Source organism: Hemitrygon akajei, chromosome 8 (assembly GCF_048418815.1).
Source record: "Hemitrygon akajei chromosome 8, sHemAka1.3, whole genome shotgun sequence".
In the NCBI taxonomy this organism is placed as follows: domain Eukaryota; kingdom Metazoa; phylum Chordata; class Chondrichthyes; order Myliobatiformes; family Dasyatidae; genus Hemitrygon; species Hemitrygon akajei.
Genome location: NC_133131.1, coordinates 94,831,703 through 94,853,449, shown reverse-complemented (window position 1 = coordinate 94,853,449; position 21,747 = coordinate 94,831,703). Strand labels below are relative to the sequence as shown.

The 21,747-nt window shown below is 43.4% G+C and overlaps 1 protein-coding gene across 1 annotated transcript in view; it reads right to left on the bottom strand.

The window, feature by feature from the left end:
• LOC140732533 (serum paraoxonase/lactonase 3-like) overlaps window positions 1-20,625 on the bottom strand; it is a gene marked incomplete at its 5' end in the record, with an annotated part of 50,700 nt that extends 30,075 nt beyond the window's left edge. The window contains 3 exons of the mRNA XM_073055302.1: window positions 1,825-1,880; window positions 3,397-3,467; window positions 20,408-20,625. Coding sequence (XP_072911403.1) covers window positions 1,825-1,880; window positions 3,397-3,467; window positions 20,408-20,625 — 345 coding nt within the window. The remainder of the gene's footprint in view (window positions 1-1,824; window positions 1,881-3,396; window positions 3,468-20,407) is intronic.
• Between the last annotated feature and the right edge of the window lie 1,122 nt (window positions 20,626-21,747).

Genomic DNA, 21,747 nt, shown 5'->3' with positions numbered 1-21,747 from the left:
ATTCTGAGACTCTACAGCAGGGCTGACTGAAACCAGTGTCGTTCTTCATGCCTCTCCACACCTCCCATGTGCTATTCTGCCCAAGCTTGTTCTCCAGCTCTCTCCTATATTCCTCTTTAGCCACCTTGATCCTCTTTAGCTCCCTCTGCATGTTTCAATTCCTCCCCGTCTCCCATGCAGCAATCAATAAGCTTATATCAATGCAGAATATGGTGCAAATACTCATTCAAACTACGCCACTAGCTAATCTGTCTCCTGCTATGAACTACAAGAAAATATATATTGTAAACTACCTATTTGAAAGAAAACTAGTGAAATTTTAAATTTAATTTGAAACATTTGGGACATTATATATTTGAGAAAAGAAACAACCACCATTTGTTAAGAAACCCAAGCATGAAAATTTTTAGTTCTGAAATTTGAGTGGTTCAATAAAAGGCATTTTCATAAATATGTGGGGAAACATGAACCAATAATTTGAAGCTGTAAATGTATCATAATCAATATTATTATGGAACAATGAGCAGGTTTCAATTTCAGTGGAGCATTATTAGATGATTGAGTATCTCGGCAACAGAAGTTTTTTTTTAAATGCCAGGATGGCAAAATACCAAATAAGATCAAATTTCTTTCTTAAGCTTGTTTAAACAATGTATTTGTTCTGGCTTCTTTTTCTTTATGGTTGAAAGGTGAAGCAGTTCTATAAAGGATTTAGGAACCATTTATATTGTGCCAGATCATGTTGAATATTAATAGCTCCCCAGGAAAAAACACACTTTAAAGATCAGGAAATTTGGGACTTATCACTCTCTTATTTACATGGCAACACAATGATTCCACTAATAGATCCAGAATGTCAAATCTTCCTGAATGTTTCACTGGCGATCTCCCCTGGATTTCAGTGGTGGAAGATGGACTTTAAGATTCAGTGGGAATTTACAATGAGGAATCTCCTAGTAGATCTTATGCCAGATTAAGCTTGGCACAGGATCAGCCTACCCACTGGTTTCAACTGGTCACCTAGACACAATACTGAGTGATTCAGTGGGACCAAGAGACCTTAACAGGAGAAAAGGCGAGAGAAAAAAATAAAATGAATTTGAGCTTTTAACCTTCCAAGACATAATGCCTTTTCATTAACATTTTATTCAAATAACCTTAATAATAAACAAACAAAAAATAAACACCTGAAAAATTATTTTAGTTTATTTTATCAACAAGTTGTAGGTTTATAAATTACTTTTTAAATTTTTATTTTAAAAACTTAAAAAGGCCTTTAAGTGTAAAGCCAAGGCAGCGAACCTTTAGTCCACAACTATTCATGTTGGCTCTGGTGGAATTCACTGGCCATTTTTGACTTGTGTAGACAAGGCTTTTTTCCAGTTGTTCTACATGAACTATCATATTTAACATAAAATTTGACAACACAGATGAAGGTGCTTCTACAAAATGTTCACTTTCTGAACTTCAGAGTTTTGATTTTTTCCTACCCGTAAAAAGATTTCCCCACCTATTGATTTACCCCTCCCCAAAAATCGTTCTGAACTTGTGTGCTTTCAACGGAACTTTATATCAAAGGGTAACAAAAGAGTCAAGTGCTAAGAAACAATAACATTCCTTGAATCCAATTTCTACTTAACTGAGGCCAGTTAAGCAAACCTATTTATTTTACAAACGTGCACTAGTTTATGAAAAGTGAACGTACTACCAATAAAGCAAAAAAGAACTTGAAGGAAAACTGAACAACTTGTTTTCAAAACACTTCCAATTAGATGTTTCTCCTGAAACTATTTAATTAGTATCAGATATTAAGTGCTGACTCACAGAGCTGATGAAAGCCAAACCTCCAGGAAGAACACTAATATCTTCAGATCCATACTCTGGAACAAGAAAATATTTCAATTCACTCCCTGTCTGGCAACAAAGGAGAAATGACAAAACCATGACACATTGGCCTGCAGAGTATGCACAGTTCAGGAGTAACATGGTACAGGTCACTTATGTTTCAGTAAAAGGTTCAGGAAAGGATAGCTTTAATGGGACTAGCTTAGATGGGAATCTTCGTTGACATGCATAAATTGGGCCAAAGGACCTACTTCCATGCTCTATGACTCCAAAAGATGGTCTTAATATAAAAGTTAATATCCTTCAGCAAATATTTCTGTCCCAACATACTCCAGCTATCACATTTTTGCTGGGTTAATAGAAAGAATCGCCTTAATTGGTGTGATGCTTTTGGACTTTCAAGAAGAATGCTTCTGAGAGAGTACTCCATACCAGGCTTATCATCATGCTCATAGTCCATGGAATACAAAGGCAAGAGCAATACAATCATAAAATTTGTTAACTAATGGGAAGCGAAGAGAACAGGAGTGATAAATTTGTTTGTCACACTGCAAGAAAGAGTACAGTGGAGTTTCTTAGAAGTCAGTACTAGGACAACTGCTTTGTTAATGATTTTGAATAGAAAAAATTATTTCATGTCAAAGACCCTTAACCAGCATCACTCATTTTTATTTCAAAGTTGCAGCAACCATAGTGATTGGGACTCGACTACATACAAAGCAATATCTACATTTATAGACTTGGAAGTGTCATGAACCAAAATTAATAGACTTGATGTCATGGATATTTGCAAATTTAGCAACAGTCAGCAAGTTTGGAAGAAACCAACTCCAGACAGTATCAACCCAGATATAGGACTAGTGATTTGGGATAAATGCAAAGAAGGGTGAACAGATTTTTTTTAAACTGCCATTTTTCAATGAGATTACATCCAAGGGTTTAAAATACAAGTTTAAGGAAGGGAACAGTCAGAGATGCTGCCATGCAGGACTGAGAGATATGAGGGGGATGCAAAAAAGCTTCAAGGTGTTTTAGACAAGTTGAGCAGGTAGACAAGTAAATGGCAGATGCAAGGCAACATTAACAAATGTAAAGTTAACCATATTACTATGAAAAACGGAAGGGTAAACTATTCTATAAATGGCAATAGACTGGGGTATGTTAATGTACAAATGAATGTGTCCTTGAACATCAATCAATGAAAGCAAATATTCCTATCTTAACTATTCTTTAACTAGTCTACTTACACCTATAAATTAAGCAGGTTAATTAACAGATTTGTTAGATCGGGTGCTATTGACCCAGACGTTCTTCAGAAGTCAAGGATGAGGCATAAAACTTGTCAATTACGGCCATTTTATTAGGAGTTCATAACACTGCACAGTCAGCTACAGGGGCGTGACACCAGCTGCAGAGAAGCTAGTAAAATACAAAATCACCTATGCAATTACTGAAATTTTAATCCCTGGTATAATTCATCCACAGCAAGAACTTATACTTTTCACAACCTCTAATTTTATAGCCAATTTTAATGAACAAAGAACCACCTACCAATTTCTTCCATTAGATGGCAGTTGCCAGGTTCAATTGGAGCCACTTCTTTGAACACATGCAGTTTCTTGCTGCAAAATGAAAGAAGCAACACAGCCACTTTAGAAACCAGCAAGAGAATGAGTGGGTCAAATGGACTGAATTTCCAGAGAGGAACATTTAGAGGACAATGATCAGATTTAGCTTAGCCATGGAAAAGTTGAAGATGCAATCTGAAGCAATAAATTGGTCAAAGGCTGATCTCCAAAAGATGCGAATCAGAATCAGGTTTATTATCACCGGCATGTGATGTGAAATTTGCAGATCTAGCTCGGGCAAGTTGGAGTCGAAAGCTGGACAGGGCAAAATAATAACAGAACTTTTAAAGAAGACATGGTTCAGGTACAGTTGACGTACAGCCTCATGCAGGGTAAACGTAGAACAGGATTCCATAGATGATGAAAAAGATACAGAGGGATATAAATGAGAAAAGGTGCTGCTTATGTCAAGTGTCAGATTGCAAATACTAGCAAAAATAAAGCTATTACAACAGAGTTACCAGGGAAGTAACAATTAAAATGAGGAACAAAGATTAGTTCAAAGGTTCATTTATTATCAAAGTATACAACTCTGAATGTTTTCTTCTCCAGATAGCCATGAAAACAAGAAAGAACAGCAGCAGGATCGTCAACCCCCAAATCCCTCCTCCCCGCACAAAAAACAAACAAAAATGGAACAGGCACTTCAACCCCCAAATACCCCTCTCCCCACACACAAAAAAAGATCAGATGAAAAACACAGAATACAAAAAAACCATGACTAAAAAATGTCCACAGTCCAAGTCCACATCCAAAACAGAGAATCTGGGTAACATTCTCCCTCTCTGTAGCAGAACAATCTCACCAGCGAGTAAAAGACAGTCTCCCCTCTCCATAGCAGAGCAATCTCACCAGCGATAAAAAGGCAGTTTATCCTCGTCGGCAGCTGAGTGATAAAAAAGCAGGGAGCCGGCATTTCAATCTTCCTAACTGCTTTAATCAGCGAATGATGGAAACTTTAATCGGTGAAATGGAGTGAAACTTCGGCTCGGAGCCTTCTCGCCACGAGATTCCCGCATGCTGCCTCTACCTCCTGGAATCCCCTGAGAGACTGCGGAGTTCTGAAACACCCAAACAATCTCCAAACTACAAATCACAGGCTCCAACAGTCCCAGAATGACATTTAAAACATAAAAAACAAACGTATAAGACATAAAAGAAGTGAAATATATGGTTTCATGATCTACCCAGAAGATGTCAACTGAAGGAGCAATGTACACAGCCACCATCTTGACCGGAAATCAAGTTGCCAATGTAAATGGGAATCTGAAACTCTGCTATGGGGATATAAATATTCAAAGGGAGAGAACTTGTAAAGGGGCCTACTAAAGACAAAAAAGAGAACTTCTTTGTGATTGCCAATGACAATGTTATGATACTAAATATAGCACTTTGTATTTGTCTTATTTGGGAAAGATGGTGTTAGAAATCAGCTAGCGCAGTGGAGATAACTCTCTACTGAAGTAGGTATGAGCAGCTCCTTGCCTCAGTACGCCTGCACGTCACCCTTGGGCAAAGTGTAGCACATGCTCAGAACCCCAATCAGGGTCTGGTGCAGCCAAGAAAGCAGGTGGAGGATGGCTGTACAAACAGCTGGTGCACATCACAAGTCCTGGTTATGTGGCCACTAATGCCAGGCAGATAATCTCTGAAGAGTATTGATCACAGCTGGGGTCACCCATCTTGTAAAGAAACTGCCCAGAAGAAGGCAATGGCAAACCAATGCTGTAAAAAAATTGCCAAGAACAATCATGGTCACCATGATTGCCTACACCTTATGACATGGCACATAATCATGATGGTGTTTCTAAAGCAACAATGAAGGAGAACATTAAAACATTAGATACATTAAAAATCAAAGTATTAGAAACATTGACAGACTTAAAGTGAGTAATCAGAAATATTATGAGATGTGTTCTATGATATTGAGAGAAGTACAGGAGGAAATAGCAGGGACATTGACCCTAATCCTTCAATGCCCTTTGGATCGCAATGGTATCAGAGGACTGCATAGTGGCAAATGTTACCTCTCATTCCAAGACAATACAAATAAATGTCAGTCCATTCTACCTTCATAAGATGGAAATGGTTATTTAAGTATCTGAGAAAGGGCCATGGTAAATAGCTGTGTTTGGACTGGAGGAAATTTGTAATAGTATTCCCAAGGTATTGGGGGCCACCATTTCTAAATCTGCAGTGTGATGCAATATGGAATACAGAATATTCTCAAAGTGACACAGTAACAGAGAACCTTGAGAGTGTGGACGTACAAATTATCGAAAATGGCAGAAATAAAAACAGTAAATGTTCAGAAAATTCATCTAGTCAGTATCCAGGTTCTGTGGTTCTTTTGATTTTCTTTTAAAACCAAAAGGGCAATTTGAGAAATCACATACATCTCTGAGCTTTTATTGATAAAGTCTAAGGGAATTGGGGGATTCCCAGATTCCTGTAAATAACGGGTTATGTGTATTTTGTGAGTGACTGCTGTGTATCAAACTGTGATTTTAACTGTGGTTGAAATTTGAAAATGATACGAGACTGGCAGCTCAGTAAAATTCTCACCTTGGCTGCAGAAATATGGCTGGTTGAAATTTAATGAGACAAGTTCAGGATGAAGGAGGAAAGGCCTGCAGGGTATGTGAGAGTTGGGTTTTTTTGCGAGTATTAACGGAAAATAGGCTAGCAGTTTTTGTGAGAATTAAAGGCTGCAGGTGACATTGGGTATTCTGTATTGTTCCTAAGGAAAGAGTCGGGGCTGGGGACCCCGGTCAGGAGAGGCGGCCACCGCTACCTGACAAATTTGACAGTATCAGCTGCCTCCTGATAATATGGCCAGTTGAAATTGATTAAGGAGGAGGCAGGCTGGCTAAATTTCTCACCCAGTGGTATAAACGGTGACTTTTTTTTTGCTTGTGCCTAGGCCCTTGTGTTGTGTATTTTGTGTCTATAAGCTGTTTGCCTTGTTGGTTTGTCTGTGTTTCGTGTATTTGTGATTTTGGCTACTTGCTTTACTTTGTACAACACTTTGGTCAAAGTGGGTTGTTTTTAAACGTGTTATATAAACTATACACTTTTAAATGTGCTATATAAACTATACTTTTAAATGTGCTATACAAACTATATACTTTTAAATGTGCTACATACTTGACTTGATAAATAAGAACAACTGATAAGAGCAATAATGGGACAGGCCCTCGATACATCTGTGTGTGAACGAATAGCGGATAAGAAAAGGACCTCCGGATGTTAAGTGCAGCGCTAACAAAGAAACTAGGGAAACAGTGTGGCCACCAGGGGAAACAAGCAGTAAATTTAATTTGGGAAAAGAATTGCTGTAAAAAGTGGAAATTATTGATTAGAGAATGGAAAGGTAGAGTCTATACTAAATGGAATGGTACCTTACTGGCCCACTGGAGGAATAATGCCTGTGATAAAGGGATAGATTTATGTACGGCAGAAGGGACTCTGAGAGTTGGGAGACACTGCAGGCGGAGTGCTAATGGGTAGAAGGAGAAGAAAGAACGAGAAACAAAGAACACAGACAAAAGGAGACATGGATAGACAGGAAGGTTTAAAACGGCAGTGCCGCGCGTGAAGGAACAATACGGGATCGCGACCCCATATCTGGCATACCTTACCAGAAGCCGAGTGCACCCAGTGCTCCCAGTACTCAGATACGGTGGCCACTCAGGTAAAAAACAGCAGCGGCAGGGAAGGGGAGCTCTCTATACCCTGAGATCCAGAAAAGGAATACCAGGGATTATTCCGAGACAGGGAGGGAAGAATCCAATAAAGCCCCAGATTAATGGCTCCACAGAGACAATTGCCTACCCAAATGCTGCCCAGTCCACGAGCAGCAGAGAAGGGACAGCCCTCAGTAACTCTTGTATGCACCCTGGAAGCCTCAAGCTTCCAAACGATCATGAATCAGGCCCCCGATAGAAAAGAAAAACCAGCCCAGTTTGCTCAGTATGTCCACAGTACTATACAGATGTATAATGCGACCCCGCAAGATTTATTTGGCCTTTGCTGCATGATTCTCTCATCTGATGAGGGGCAGAAATAGAAGGAAGAATTGAGATACCGAACCTATCAGGAGTTACAAGGGGAAATCCATAATGAGTATGAACAGACAGACCGGATTATTCAAGCCTTGGAGAAGGCTCTCCAACAACTGACCCCCTGCCCCCAGTGGTGGGCACTTAATTGGGACTCCACTTCATTTGAACCCCCTCTGCCAGAGGCAGACCCTCATGTGACTCTGTGCTCTGATCCTACAGGGTGCTCAACTGAGGAAAACCAGTATTATGCACCCCTCGAGGGACAGAAGTTCCTAGTCACGGTGATTGGAGAGGTTAAAGGAAGAGAGGGCAGTGCATTACTGGCCGAAGTTCCGGATTTCCTTTGGCGACAAACAGGACTGGTGGTTCCCCATACCACCATTAGGCTTTGCCCTGGGTTCAAGCCAAAGAGCCTAGGGGTTCCTCGCCTGCATCCTGATGAAACAAGCCTCCAGCACCGAGGGGGACTGGCAAGACTTGGACACGGGCCAACTCCAATACTCGAAGGAGTCAAAGGTGAAGACGGGACATCTGGTAAGACACTCTTTTAATATTGACCGAACCCAAGACGTTGTACCCCATCTCTGGGCAATTTCAGGCCATGAAGTTGGCCGCACCAACTACCCCCCACCCCCGGTCCGGATCACCGTGAAAGAAGGACAGACTCTCCCATCCCTTCCGCAATACCCCCTCAAGCCTGAGGCAACGTTTTATGAGGATGGAGTCTCTTTTGTGGATCCAGCGAGAAAACGATGTGAGATACTGACAGACGGTGAAGTAATTGAACAAGCCTTTTTTTTTTGAAGCAGCTGTCTCCACCCAGAAAGCTGAGCTGCTTGCTCTGACTCATCCCTCTATCCTAGCAACAGACTAAAGTGCAAACTTTTAAACAGACTCCAGCTATGCACTGCCTACAGAACTTTGGAGATTTCTGACTTCCTCTGGCCACCCGATTAATAATGCTACCTTTGACAATAGACAATAGGTGCAGGAGTAGACCATTCAGCCCTTCTAGCCAGCACCGTCATTCACTGTGATCATGGCTGATCATCCACAATCAGTACCCCGTTCCTGCCCTCTCCCCATATCCCTTGACTCCGCTATATTTAAGAGCTCTATCTAACTCTGTCTTGAATGCATCCAGAAAGTTGGCCTCCACTGCCTTCTGGGGCAGAGCATTCCACAGATCCACAACTCCCTGGGTGAAAATGTTTTACCTGAACTCCATTCTAAATGGCCTCCCCCTTATTCTTAAACTGTGGCCTCTGGTTCTGGACTCCCCCAACATCGGGAACAAGTTTCCTGCCTCTAGCGTGTCCAATCCCTTAATAATCTTATTTGTTTCAATCAGATCCCCTCTCATCCTTCTAAATTCCAGTGTATACAAGCCCAGTTGCTCCAATCTTTCAACATATGACAGTCCCCGCCATCCCGGGAATTAACCTCATGAACCTACGCTGCACTCCCTCAATAGCAAGAATGTCCTTCCTCAAATTTGGAGACCAAAACTGAACACAATACTCCAGGTGTGGTCTCACTAGGGCCTTGTACAACTACAGAAGGACCTCTTTGCTCCTATACTCAACTCCCCTTGTTATGAAGGCCAACATGCCATTAGCTTTCTTCACTGCCTACTGTACCTGCATGCTTACTTTCAGTGACTGATGAAATTCTCCTTTTCCTAACTTGACACCATTCAGATAGTAATCTGCCTTCTTGTTCTTGCCACCAAAGTGGATAATCTCACATTTATCCACATTAAACTGCATCTGCCATGCATCTGCCCACTCACCCAACCTGTCCAGGTCATCCTGCATTCTCATAACATCCTCCTGACATTTCACACTGCCACCCAGCTTTGTGTCATCAGCAAATTTGCAACTTACTCACCGCTCTACAGCTACTTCGAGTTTTCGCTATTATTAAATGTGCAGCCCATACAGGGGAATCTGATGAGATATTTAAGGGTTATGCTCGGGCTGGTGCAGCAGCAAAACAGACAGCCTTGGACCCCACACACTTAGTCCCCTCGTGAGACCAACAAGTTCTTATTAGACAAAACTTAAGGATGGGTATGCCAGATATGGGGGAAAATACATAAATTCCAGGGGGATCCCCCTGAAGGAGAGCGCAAACTATGGTCCCAAATGGGTCGCCACCTTGAACCTCAGACCAATTTATGGGTGACCCCTGCGGGACAGATTTGTGTTCCCTCTGTGTTCTTATCTATCTTGATAGATTATGTAAATAATTGTACACACTTGGGCAAGGAGGGAGTAGTTAATATCTTGGTGGCAGTGGTGCCCTGATTTCCAGGAAGCAGCCGAAAAGCAAACCACAGCATGTTAAAAAATACAAATGCTGGAAAGGGATGCCTGTAGTTCTGGAACCACTCCTTGCCTGGTGGACTTTTTTTCTTGTTTACAACTTGATTTTACAGAACTACCTAGAATACACTGTTGTAAATATTGCTTGGTAATAGTAGATGTATTTAGCAGATAGATAGATGCTATACGCACTACTGAGAATACTGTTGTAAAAATATTACTAACAGAAGTGATTCCCCATTATGGATTGCCTGAATCAATAAGCTCAGACAATTGACCTCATTTTATTGCTAAGATAAATGAAAAAATCTGTAAAGAACTGGCAATAAAACAGCAATTTCACTGTGCTCACCATTCAAGAGCAGCTGGTATAGTGGAACGAGCAAATGGAACCTTAAAGAATAAGCTAACAAAACTTATGCAAGAAACTGCACTAACTTGGCTTAAGGTTTTACCTCTGGCATTGTTCCTTATGACAGTTACAACCTTGACTAAAACTGGATTATCCCCTGCAGAAATCATCCATGGAAAGCCTATGCATACCCCATGGACACTGGGGTTAAATCATCCCCTCCCTGATAAAATAGATAATGCATACCCTAAGAGAGGAAATGAGAAAGTATTTGTGTCAGCTGTTACGAACCCCGTAACTGGGTCACTTACCAGCAAAGATAGAGAGGTCCGTTGAAGTCTGATGGTACTATTTTTAACAGTATTTATTGATAGAAATACACAAAAATAATATCAATGCAAACACACAGATAATATACATCATCAATACTAAATCTAAAAGCGCGGGTATAATAATAATCAATAAGAAATAAGCTGTATCGTTGTCTAGGGGATAATGAATTGTCTGATGGAAATATATAGTTCGTTCAGTTCATACAGGCTGCAGCTGTTGGGGACCCTTTGTGGCAATTGTTGGAGAGAGAGAGAGACGGGTTAAAACTTGCCCATTCTGTTTATGATGTCAATCCTTCGAGAGTCGTTGAGAGTTGAGTTCCCCATTGTTAGCTAAAAACCGTTTTTCCGTGGCAAAGGTCACCGATTCCGGGCAAATGGAAGCGGACACACGTGGCCTTCCACCGGCTTTCGCTATTACGGGATCACTAGCATTTCTTCTGGTGCGTCTGAGGGGCTGTTCCCACAGACCCTCTTTTCATCCTGACTCACAGGGTCTCAGGTGTCAATCAAGTTGGGGATGATGCAATCCCTCCACCAACCTCCTCCTTGGTTCATTGCCTGGGTCCTTGATTGCATCATCCAGAATGCAATACACAAGTCCGTCTCCAAGAGACAATAGCCGGTATCAATGGGTCCGCCTTTCGGAGGCCAGGACACATTCTACCGCTTTGTGGATTCTGTATATCTTTCTCTCATTTCCTGGGTCTCCTGAATTGACTCAATAACTAACTTGCGATTCTCACAAAGGAGAGGGCTACCCCCACACCCTTCGGCCCCTCAGAGCTGTGGTACATTCATAACACCCCTTTTCTTCAAAAAGTTTTCACCAGTGGTGAAAACGAAGTAGTACAGAGTCTTACAGGATTTTAGAATCTAACAATCTAACACAATACAAAAGCTTTTCTTTTCACTACAGAGTAATACAGTTATACATTCAATTCAGCATCTAGATAAATAGTCTGCGAGCACATTATCACTTCCTTTAATGTGCTGTATCTTAATATTGAACTCTTGCAGCATCAGACTCCAACTCAATAACCTCCTGTTTTTATTTTTCATATTGGCCAGGAATACCAACGGGTTGTGATCTGTATAAACAACTATGGGTTTTTGCGCTGGACAAATGTATACTTCAAAATGTTGTATCACCAAAACAAGGGCCAACAATTCTTTTTCCAGGGTGGAGTAATTCCTCTGGTGTACGTTGAACTTCCAAGAGAAATATGCTACCGGGTGCTCCACTCCATCCCCTGCTTGCTGTAATAGGACTGCTCCTGCAGCCTCATCACTCGCGTCCGTTGCCAGGGAGAAGGGTGCTAACAAATCGGGTGCTTTTACCACAGGGTGATGGCACAATATGGCTTTTAACTTTTCAAAGGCATTCTGACAAGAATGGCCCCACTCAAATTTTTCCTCCTTCCGTAGGAGTTTTGTAAGTGGGAGAGCAATATCCGCGAAATCTTTACAGAATTTCTGATAGTATCCCACCATGCCCAAAAACCTCCTCAGGGCCCTTTTATTGGAGGGCACAGGGACCTCAGAAATAGCCTGTACCTTCGCTTGCACAGGAGCCAACTGCCCCTCTCCCACCACATACCCCAAGTATGTGATTGTGGCATGACCAAATTCACTCTTTGCGAGGTTTACTGTAAGTCGGGCTGCCGACAACCTCTTAAACAGATTTTCTACCGCCTCCATGTGCTCCTCCCAGGTGTCACTCCAAACTACCACATCGTCAAGATAAGCCTTGGTGTGTGTTAACCCCTTTATCACGGTGTCTATCATCCACTGAATGTCCCTGGTGCATTTTTCATTCGAAACGGCATACATTTGTACTCATACAATCCGGATGGGGTGACGAAGGCTGAAATTTCCCGAGCCCTGTCCATTAAAGGAATGCACCAGTACCCCTTTAACAAGTCAATTTTAGTGATGTACTCGCCTTCCCCATCTTATCAATGCAATCATCCACCCTGGGATAGGGTAAGCGTCTGTCTGAGTGACAGCGTTTACCTTTCTGTAATCGGTACAAGAATCTTATGGTACCGTCTGGTTTTGGGACAACCACGCAAGGAGAAGCCCACGCAGAAGAGGATTCGCGATTATCCCAGCAGCTAGCATATGTTCATCTCCTTTCCTACTAGCTGGCTCTTTTCGAAATTCATCTGATAAGGGGCTTGTTTAATAGGCGGTGTCGAGGTAACTATCACATCCATGTTCTTGGGACACTACACCTTCTTGGGACATCTGGACACAAGCCGGTATGCCGGTTAATGAGCTGCGTCACCTGCTCCCGCTGTTCAGGCTCTAAGTGACTAACTTTATCCGCAAGGCTTGCCAACATAACAGAGTTCTCCAATCTGGTGGGTACTATACTGATCTTTTCAAACCGTTCTGGTTCCTCCTTACCACCCCCCCCTCTACCTCATCGGTTTTCATGACCGCACCGACCACCGCGGGGGTGGTTTCATGGTACCTTTTCATCATGGTTCACGTGAACTAACTGGGTCGGCTTTCGCCTATCAGGGTTTTCAATCACGTAATTCAGCGAGTCTATTTTCTTAAACACTGTAATATGGTCCCTTGAAACCTCGCCTGAAGGGGGTGGGTAACTACAGGAAATAGGACCAAAACCTTGTCACCCACGTGAAACTCTTGCTCTCCCTCGTTCATTTGTTATACCATTTTCTCATTTTTTCCGGGAGTCTTTAAGGTTTTCTCTTGCCAAGGCGCATACCTTATGCAGCCTTTCCCGGAATTTTAGAACATAGTTGATCACACTGACTTGAACGGTCGGCACTAGACCACTTCTCTTTAAGTAGGGTTAGAGGCCCCCCTGGGCCCTGTGACCGAAAACAAGCTCAAACGGACTGAACCCCAGAGATCCCTGAACTGTAATCCCTTACTGCAAATAACAGAAGGGGTAAGCATCATCCCAGTCTCGAACGTTTTCCTGACAATAGGTTTTAATCATGGTCTTTAGTGTAGCGTGGAATCTTTCCAATGCTCCTTGGGATTCTGGATGGTATGCAGAAGCTAAAATTTGTTTGACCCCCCCAGCTGGGTCATCATCTACTGAAATGCTCTGGATGTAAAGGTACTCCCCTGATCCGACTGTATCTCCTTAGGCAGTCCCACTGTGGTAAAGAATTTAATGAGTGCCCTTTAACCACCACAGAGGTCCTAATATTTCCCAGAGGCACAGCCTCTGGAAATCGTGTAGCAGCACACATCATAGTCATGACGTACTGCCGCCCACATCGCAGTTCTAGGTAAAGGACCCACAAATCCACAATGACTCGGGAGAAAAGCTCCTCACATGCAGGGATGGGTCGGAGGGGTGCCTAAGGGATAACTTGGTTCGGCTTACCCACCACCTGGCATGTATGACACCTTTTACAATACTCAGTAATATCTTTTCTCAGGTTTGGCCAATAGAACTCTCTCATAACCCGATCCACTGTCTTCTTTATTCCTAAATGCCCAGCTAAGGGTCCCTTATGAGCTAAGTTCAAAATTTCATCCCGATACACTTTTGGAACTGCTACCTGATGTACCACCGCCCAGTCCTCATCGACCAGCACCGTGGGGGGCCTCCATTTCCTCATCAACACTTCCTCCTTCAGGTAGTAACCCTCGGCTCTGTCTCAATCTCGGTCTCAGAAAGAACTAACTCTCTCAATGCTACCAGCTCCTCGTCACATCCCTGCTCTCGTACAAACTTTCTTCTTGCTAAGGGTAGATCTACCTCCTCCCATTTACTCTCTTTTCCTCCCTACTCTCCGTTTTACCCCCCTCTAACCCTCGTGGTACAGAGTCGGCAAAAACGTCTCGGTCAAATCGATACTGGCCTGAGATAAACTGCTCTCTTTCTCGGCTGCCTTTCTTGACATGCTGCGAGTGACCGCGCATCGCGGGATAGATCTTGGAATCTAGGGGCGGAGCCTCAACCCTCACAGGATTGTTTGTCAGCTCACGGCTTCACCCCATTTTTCACCCGCTAAGTCGTTACCAAGAAGGACATCCACGCCTTCCCCCGGCAACTCCGACAGTACCCCCAATTCCACTGGTCCAGACACCAGCTCACAATTCAGAATGACCCTATGCAGGGGCACCACTTCCGGTCCATTTTCCTATTCCTCTCAGGGCTACCTCTCCCGTCTGAGACCAAAATCTAGCACCTTACTGCTAATCAATGACAGCTCAGCCCCCGTGTCTCTCCAGATCCGTACTGGAACTGGCGTGCCTCCCTCCCTCACAGACACGGTTCCTTCTGAACGAAACGTCTCACGGCCCCTCCTGTACTCCATCTACTGGGGGCTTTCTTGTTGATTTTCTGATCGACGCAATACAGCCTATAGGTATAGCTGCTTTCCCTTTTCCTGGCTCTTTCCTCGGAGCGGGGCACTTAGACGCAATATGACCCACCTTTCCACAACTAAAACAGGTCAAGCCAGGGAAATCTCCTGGCTTCTGGCCTCTCCTCCTCGATTTTACCGCTAGCTTCCGGCTGAGATTCTCCGTTAGCCGGCGGGCTTTCTCTACCGTCCCCTCGGTCTCTCGGGTAACTTTTATTCGAGGAAAACTTTGACTTGTGGGTTAGGGCAATTCATCTGCGAACCTAGCAAATTCTGCGATGGACTTATTCGGCTTCTCATTCAAATACATCCGGATATCCTCCGAAACACAACTTTAAATTCCTCAATCAGAATTAACTCTCTGAGACGACCAATAATCCTCGTCCACTATTTCTGTGCTGCACCAACGGTCCAAGAGCACACCTTCTCATAGGCAAACTCGGTATACGTCTGATTCCACCCTTTCTTTAAATTTCTGAACTTTTGTCTATACGCTCAGGTACTAGCTCATAACTCCGAAGAATGGCCGCCTTTACTTTGTCATAACTCTCCTCCTCTTCCTCCTCCATGGACAACGCCGTATATGGCCCACTGTGCCTTCCCTTTTAACACACTTTGTAACAACGCCACCCACTGTGCTCTGGGCCACTTCCGATTCACGGCCACCTTTTCAAAAAGCAAGAAATAACTATCAACATCCGTCCCTCGAACGGAGGTACTAACCTCAACTCCCGACTAACATTAAACCGCTCCTCCTCGGTCGGACCCCTGAACTCGTTGCTCTTGCCTTAACTTCTCCATCTCCAAGTCATGTTTCCTCTGTTTCTCTGCCTCCCTCTCCTTCTCGGCTCTTTCCTTCTCCTTCTCAGCTGCTTCCAGCTGTTTTAACTTAAGTTCATGCTCTCTTTGCTTCTCAGCCCTGTCCTGCTCCCGTTTCACCTCTAACTCTTTTAGCTGAGCTCATGCTCCCTTTGTTTGTCGGCCCTTTCTTTCTCCTTCTCAGCTCTTCTCTCTCTCTCTCTCTCTCTCTCTCTCTCTCTCTCTCTCTCTCTCTCTCTCCTCTCTCTCTCTCTTCTCTCTCTCTCTCCTCTCTCTCTCTCTCTCCTCTCTCTCTTCTCTCTCTCTCTCTCCTCTCCTCTCTCTCTCTCATCTCTCTCTCCTCTCTCTCTCTCTCTCTCTCTCTCTCTCTCTCTCTCTCTCTCTCTCTCTCTCTCTCTCTCCTCTTTCTTTTCCCTTCTCAGCTGCTTCCAGCTGCTTTACCCTAATTGCATGTTCCAACCTTAATTTCTCCAACTCTAACTGAGCCGTCCCACTAGCTGTACCTTTTCAGGGATATTTTCCAATACCTCAGCTGTAAACACATTCTTCCCAATATAATACTGAGTTATTGCCCTTCGCACCTCCTGCTTTTTCATTGACAACCTCACCTCTGCGAGGTTTAACCCCTTCGCCAAATTTATCAAATCTGATTTGGTGGCCACCTCTAGCGCCTCCAGGAGTCAGTTTTCTATAAATTCCAACCCACGTCCATCTTTGCTGGTTTCCCATCTGGCTACCCGTGTAACCAGATCCAAGTTTGGACTTACAAGCCCGATTCACTGGCCTCCCAATTTGGTGTCAAATCCTGAGACGAGAACCCCAAGTTGTTACGTACCCCGTAACTGGGTCACTTACCAGCAAAGATACAGAGGTCCATTGAAGTCTGATGGTACTATTTTTAACAGTATTTATTGATAAATACACAAAAATAATATCAATGCAAACACACAGATAATATACGTCGTCAATACTAAATCTAAAAGCGCGGGTATAATAATAATCAATAAGAAATAAGCTGTATCATTGTCTAGGGATAATGAATTGTCCCGATGGAAATATATAATTCGTTCAGTTCATACAGGCTGCAGCCGTTGGGGGACCCTGTGTGGCAATTGTTGGAGAGAGAGAGAGATGGGTTAAAACTTGCCCATTCTGTTTATGATGTCAATCCTTCGAGAGTCGTTGAGAGTTGAGTTCCCTGTTGTTAGCTAAAAACTGTTTTTTCCGTGGCAAAGGTCACGATTCCAGGCAAATGGAAGCGACGCACGTGGCCTTCCACCGGCTTTCGCTATTACGGGATCGCTAGCATTTCTTCTGGTGCATCTGAGGGGCTGTTCCCACAGACCCTCTTTTTATCCTGACTCACAGGGTCGCAGGTGTCAATCAGGTTGGGGATGATGCAATCCCTCCACCAACCTCCTCCTTGGTTCATTGCCTGGGGCGTTGATCGCATCGTCCAGGATGCAATACACAAGTCCGTCTCCAAGAGACAATAGCCAGTATCAATGGGTCCACCTTTCGGAGGCCAGGACACATTCTACCACTTTGTGGATTCTGCATGTCTTTCTCTCATTTCCTGGTCTCCTGAATTGACTTAATAGTGTTCTTGTGATTCTCACAAAGGAGGGGCTACCCCTGCACCCTTCGGCCCCTCAGAGCTGTGGTACATTCATTAACACAGCTAACCAAAATTTTCTAAAGCTTGCATTCACAGGTATGACAGGCCTTCGAAAGGATGACACCCAGCCTAAGAATGACTACCCCACCATCGAGCCTGGAAATTTTGTCCGGATAAGAACTGGGATCGTAAGGAGTTGGGACTGAGGTGGAAAGGACAGTACCAAGTGCTACTGACAATACCTACTGCAGTGAAGGTGGAAGGGCAGCTCCAGTGCCACATTGAATGGACTGTAAACACATTACTGGTGGAACTGACAAGGACTGAAAAATGTATTGGTTAATGATAATTTTATTGACCCTAAGGGGACCTGCCCCTGTTTCGGGAGGCCCCCAGGTTAACACTTTTCTGTCCCTCTACGCTAAGCAAGTAGAGCGGGGAGCATGTTGGGTATGTTTTGTATCATGTTTGTAGAAGTGACAATCTGTTCTGAAAAAGTTATCATGTAATGATAAAAAGGAGGGAATGATAAAGTCTAAGGGAATTGGGGGATTTCAGATTCCTGTAAATAATGGGTTAAGTACCAACTATGTTTGTGTATTTTGTGAGTGACTGCAGTGTGTTTGAATAATGTCCTCGTAGCTGCTTCTTTGAAGCAAGATAAGGGTTGAAGTTCACACAGATCCACATAAGATGACTCCTGATATTTCCACACCTTTTGGTTTAGACAAAAGGCAGTACCTGATGAAATTAGACAGGACATTCCTTTCTTAATTAAAGCATAAAATTGGTGGATGTTCTTATCTTTGTAATTAAGTTTTGGCTCCAACAAACCAGCAGGACATTCCTTTCTTAATTAACACTGGCTGGAGTGTCTATCAAACTGATCGTTCTTTCGTATCAATAATCCATTGACTTGGCTGGAATGGTTAGCAAACTGATTGTTCTTTTGTATCAGTAGCCTTATAAATTCTAACAGTTCTGGAAGGCGAACAGGTGAACTTGTGGAACCACAGAAGGGATGAGAATGCTTCTCCATCTTACCAATTTTATCAATGCTTACTAAGTTCACTCACTGGCTGAGCTTGAAGAAATAAACAGGTGAAAAAGATCTATTTGTGCTGTCATTATTTGGATCCGGCAAATTTACATTTACATTATTAGCAGAAGCACCAAGTATGAAAGCAATAACATTATGCCATCCTCATCAGAAGTTTTTGGTTTAGTCAAGTCACCATACTATGGAAGGATGGAAAGGCATTACAGATGGTCCAGAAAAGATTTAGAATAGAATAGTACAGCACATTACAGGCCCTTCAGCCCACAATGTTGTGCCGACCCTCAAACCCATGCTCCCATATAACCCCCCCACCTAAATTCCTCCATATACCTGTCTAGTAGTCTCTTAAACTTCACTAGTGTATCTGCCTCCACCACTGACTCAGGCAGTGCATTCCACGCACCAACCACTCTCTGGGTGAAAAACCTTCCTCCCCTTACCTTAAAGCCATGTCCTCTTGTACTGAGCAGTGGTGATGAAATAGTGGTGATGAAATTTATGAAATAGTTTTTGTTAAGGCTGACTGGGCTGCAAGAATAACATTAGACAGGCTTGGATTATTTTCTTGGAAAAACCTGGAGAAGATTTATTACATCAAGATGGTGATAATCACAGCCTGCTGAAATAATAACACCAAATGAAAATAAGAAATATGCAGATGCAGGGAATCTGAAACAAAAGCAGATCATGAAGAACACAAAGCAGCTGAGAGGTTAGGCAGCATCTAATCTTCCAGGAGAAGGATCCATGGACAGGAGTGGAGAGAAGAGGAAAGCGTAATTTTAAGTTACAGAAATGGTGGGGGCAGGTGTGGAGAAGGCAAAGAGCATATGACACCACTGACATGGTGTCGGCATGGTTACCTCAGGGCTGCGCACATCCCACCTCCCGCAAGCTTCGGGAGACTCCCGCATATTGATAGCGGCTCCCTGACACCCCGCAAATTATATACAATATCCCCTAAATTGATTTTTTTAAGAGGGCGAGGGCACATACTGATTGGTCTCTTTTCATGCTAAGTAGACCTATCAGTTTTCTCCGTGGTTTGGCTTTACAGTCGACCTCTCTCTCTTTCATTCTCCATCAGTTCAGTTTAGTGTCCTGCACCGCCATGGCAGAGTGTTCCAAAAAAGAAAATATAAAACGTACTTCACCCCAGACTACACTAAAGTGTAGCCCTGCCTAATAGGGGTCAAAGATAATGACAGTGTTGCTCGCTGCACTGTTTGCAATAGTGACTTCCATTGCCCATGGTGGGTTAAAATGTAAAAGACATGTTGAGGTGAGTGTAACAGGTGTCACTCGTTCATTAGCATAGCTAATGTTATTTAAGCTAGCTGGCTAGCTGCTAAGGAGCTACTCTATTGACTACTACGTGATGAGGCCAAACTCTGTAGACTTCCTGAAAGTTGTAATAGAATTTTAAAAAACGAATCTATAAGTACATATTTTAATGTTACATTTTCTGCATACCCAACTTGGCTTACAAATTAGACAAAATCACTAAACAAGTTATTACATACACCCTCGGAGGTCGACGGGGTGGTGATATGGGGTTGCGGGGGTGCTAACCTCCCTGAAATGAGTTTTTGCAGGGTGGGATGTCTGCGGCTATAGAGGCCCCTCAGTGTGTAAATGAGGGAAATTAGATAGCAATAATACGAAGAAATGTAACATTGAAGGTGATCTCCAAGAGGCGAAAGTGCGCTAATACTGTGCGTGTCTGTTCTGTGGCGGGTGGGTAACTCTTCACATTCTGCATTCTGCTCCGGTGGTCGGAGAGTTTTACACGGGCATGAATTGCAGAGTGCGGTGCGGCGCCAAGCGACGCGCTGGAGAGATCCGAGGCACGCCACAAATGCTCCCCGTGTTTGGCCAAAATAATAATTTAACTTTCAGTCCCACTGAGAGCTGTGGTCGTGGTCTCGTCCTGCTGTCCAAACTCTAAACGTCCGCTCCCGGTGTCTGCGTCACACCTCAGAAAAGGGCCGCACCACTTACCAAAGGTCGAATAACGAGTGGGCGAACAAGGCGAGGACGACGACGAGAAGGGTGCACCACAATACCTTTCCCCATATCAAACGAGGTACTTGTATACCATCCCACAGCAGGCAATCACCAGACCTGTCAGACTGCGGGTCGTGCTGTACCGCTGCCGCACCGCTGGCCTCTCCTCCGTGTTTACAATGAATCCACGGTCGTCTGGCAACAGTCGTGATTCATTCCAAATGATTAACAATAAATACCTTCCTTAGGTTTTGTTTTTACTTGGTGGTTTGGATTTAATACTGCATTTGGATATATAAAAAAAACACGGAGAGCCGGGTTGATAGGGTGTTTATTCTGGCTGGAGTTCAATCTGGAAGTTCGGGTTAAGATATTGCCAGGCAAGAGTAGATTGCAGGTAAAGTGCAGACAACCCAGGCAAGAAATATCTTTGAACAGCATGGATCCCCTATGTATAACAGATTTCCGGGAGCTATTTTGCTTAATGCGGCCGAAATAAGAATTTGACAGAAGGATACGAAACCACACACACACACACACACACCAAAAAAGGGATAATTACTAACTAAAAAGTACCATCAATTGGTAGCTAGTGGTTTCTAGTGACTTTTAAAACCTGCTTTGTGAGTGGTGATTGATCTTGTAAGTAAAGAATTCAAACATACACAGTTTCACATCTTTAATGCTGGTTAATTCTACATAAAAGTAGCAATTTCTGTGTTCAGAATTCAAAACAGTGTGATGTCAGGGAATTCTGACATGACAGCCCCAAACCTGGCTGCAAAAGGGGGGGGGGGTTCATGGATTAGCCACCTGTCCTGTAAAAACCCAGTGCTACAGAATTATCAACAGAAGCTCCAATGACCTCATCCCTGGCAGCGGAAGGGTACACCAAGAAGATGGGCAGCCTATGCCCTAATGGTGAAGAAGATTAAGTGGTGACAGGGGCCACGTTGTTCTTCATGCGCACGTGTAACATAAAGTGTGTTTGAAGAATGAGTGTGTGTTTTCAAAGTCCACTTAATCAGCGAATACAATTACTTGGAGGTTCAGCCAAGATGGCTAACCCTTGATTTAGTTATACTGGAGAAGGAATTCAACCAGTAGGACGATCAGTCTGAAATCTGGGCATCTGGTACTTGACCAAACAACTGAGTTTGCTGCTGGAATGCAGATTTCCTCCTGTGTGAGTAGTCAACATATGGTAACACAGTCACTGATGTAGGAAAATTGCAGAATAAAACAAAGGAGGGTGCTTTGGTCTGGGTCAGATCCCCTGGGTGCATATTAAAAAGTGGTTGCTCTGAGCTGGGTCTAATCCTGCAGGAGCACAG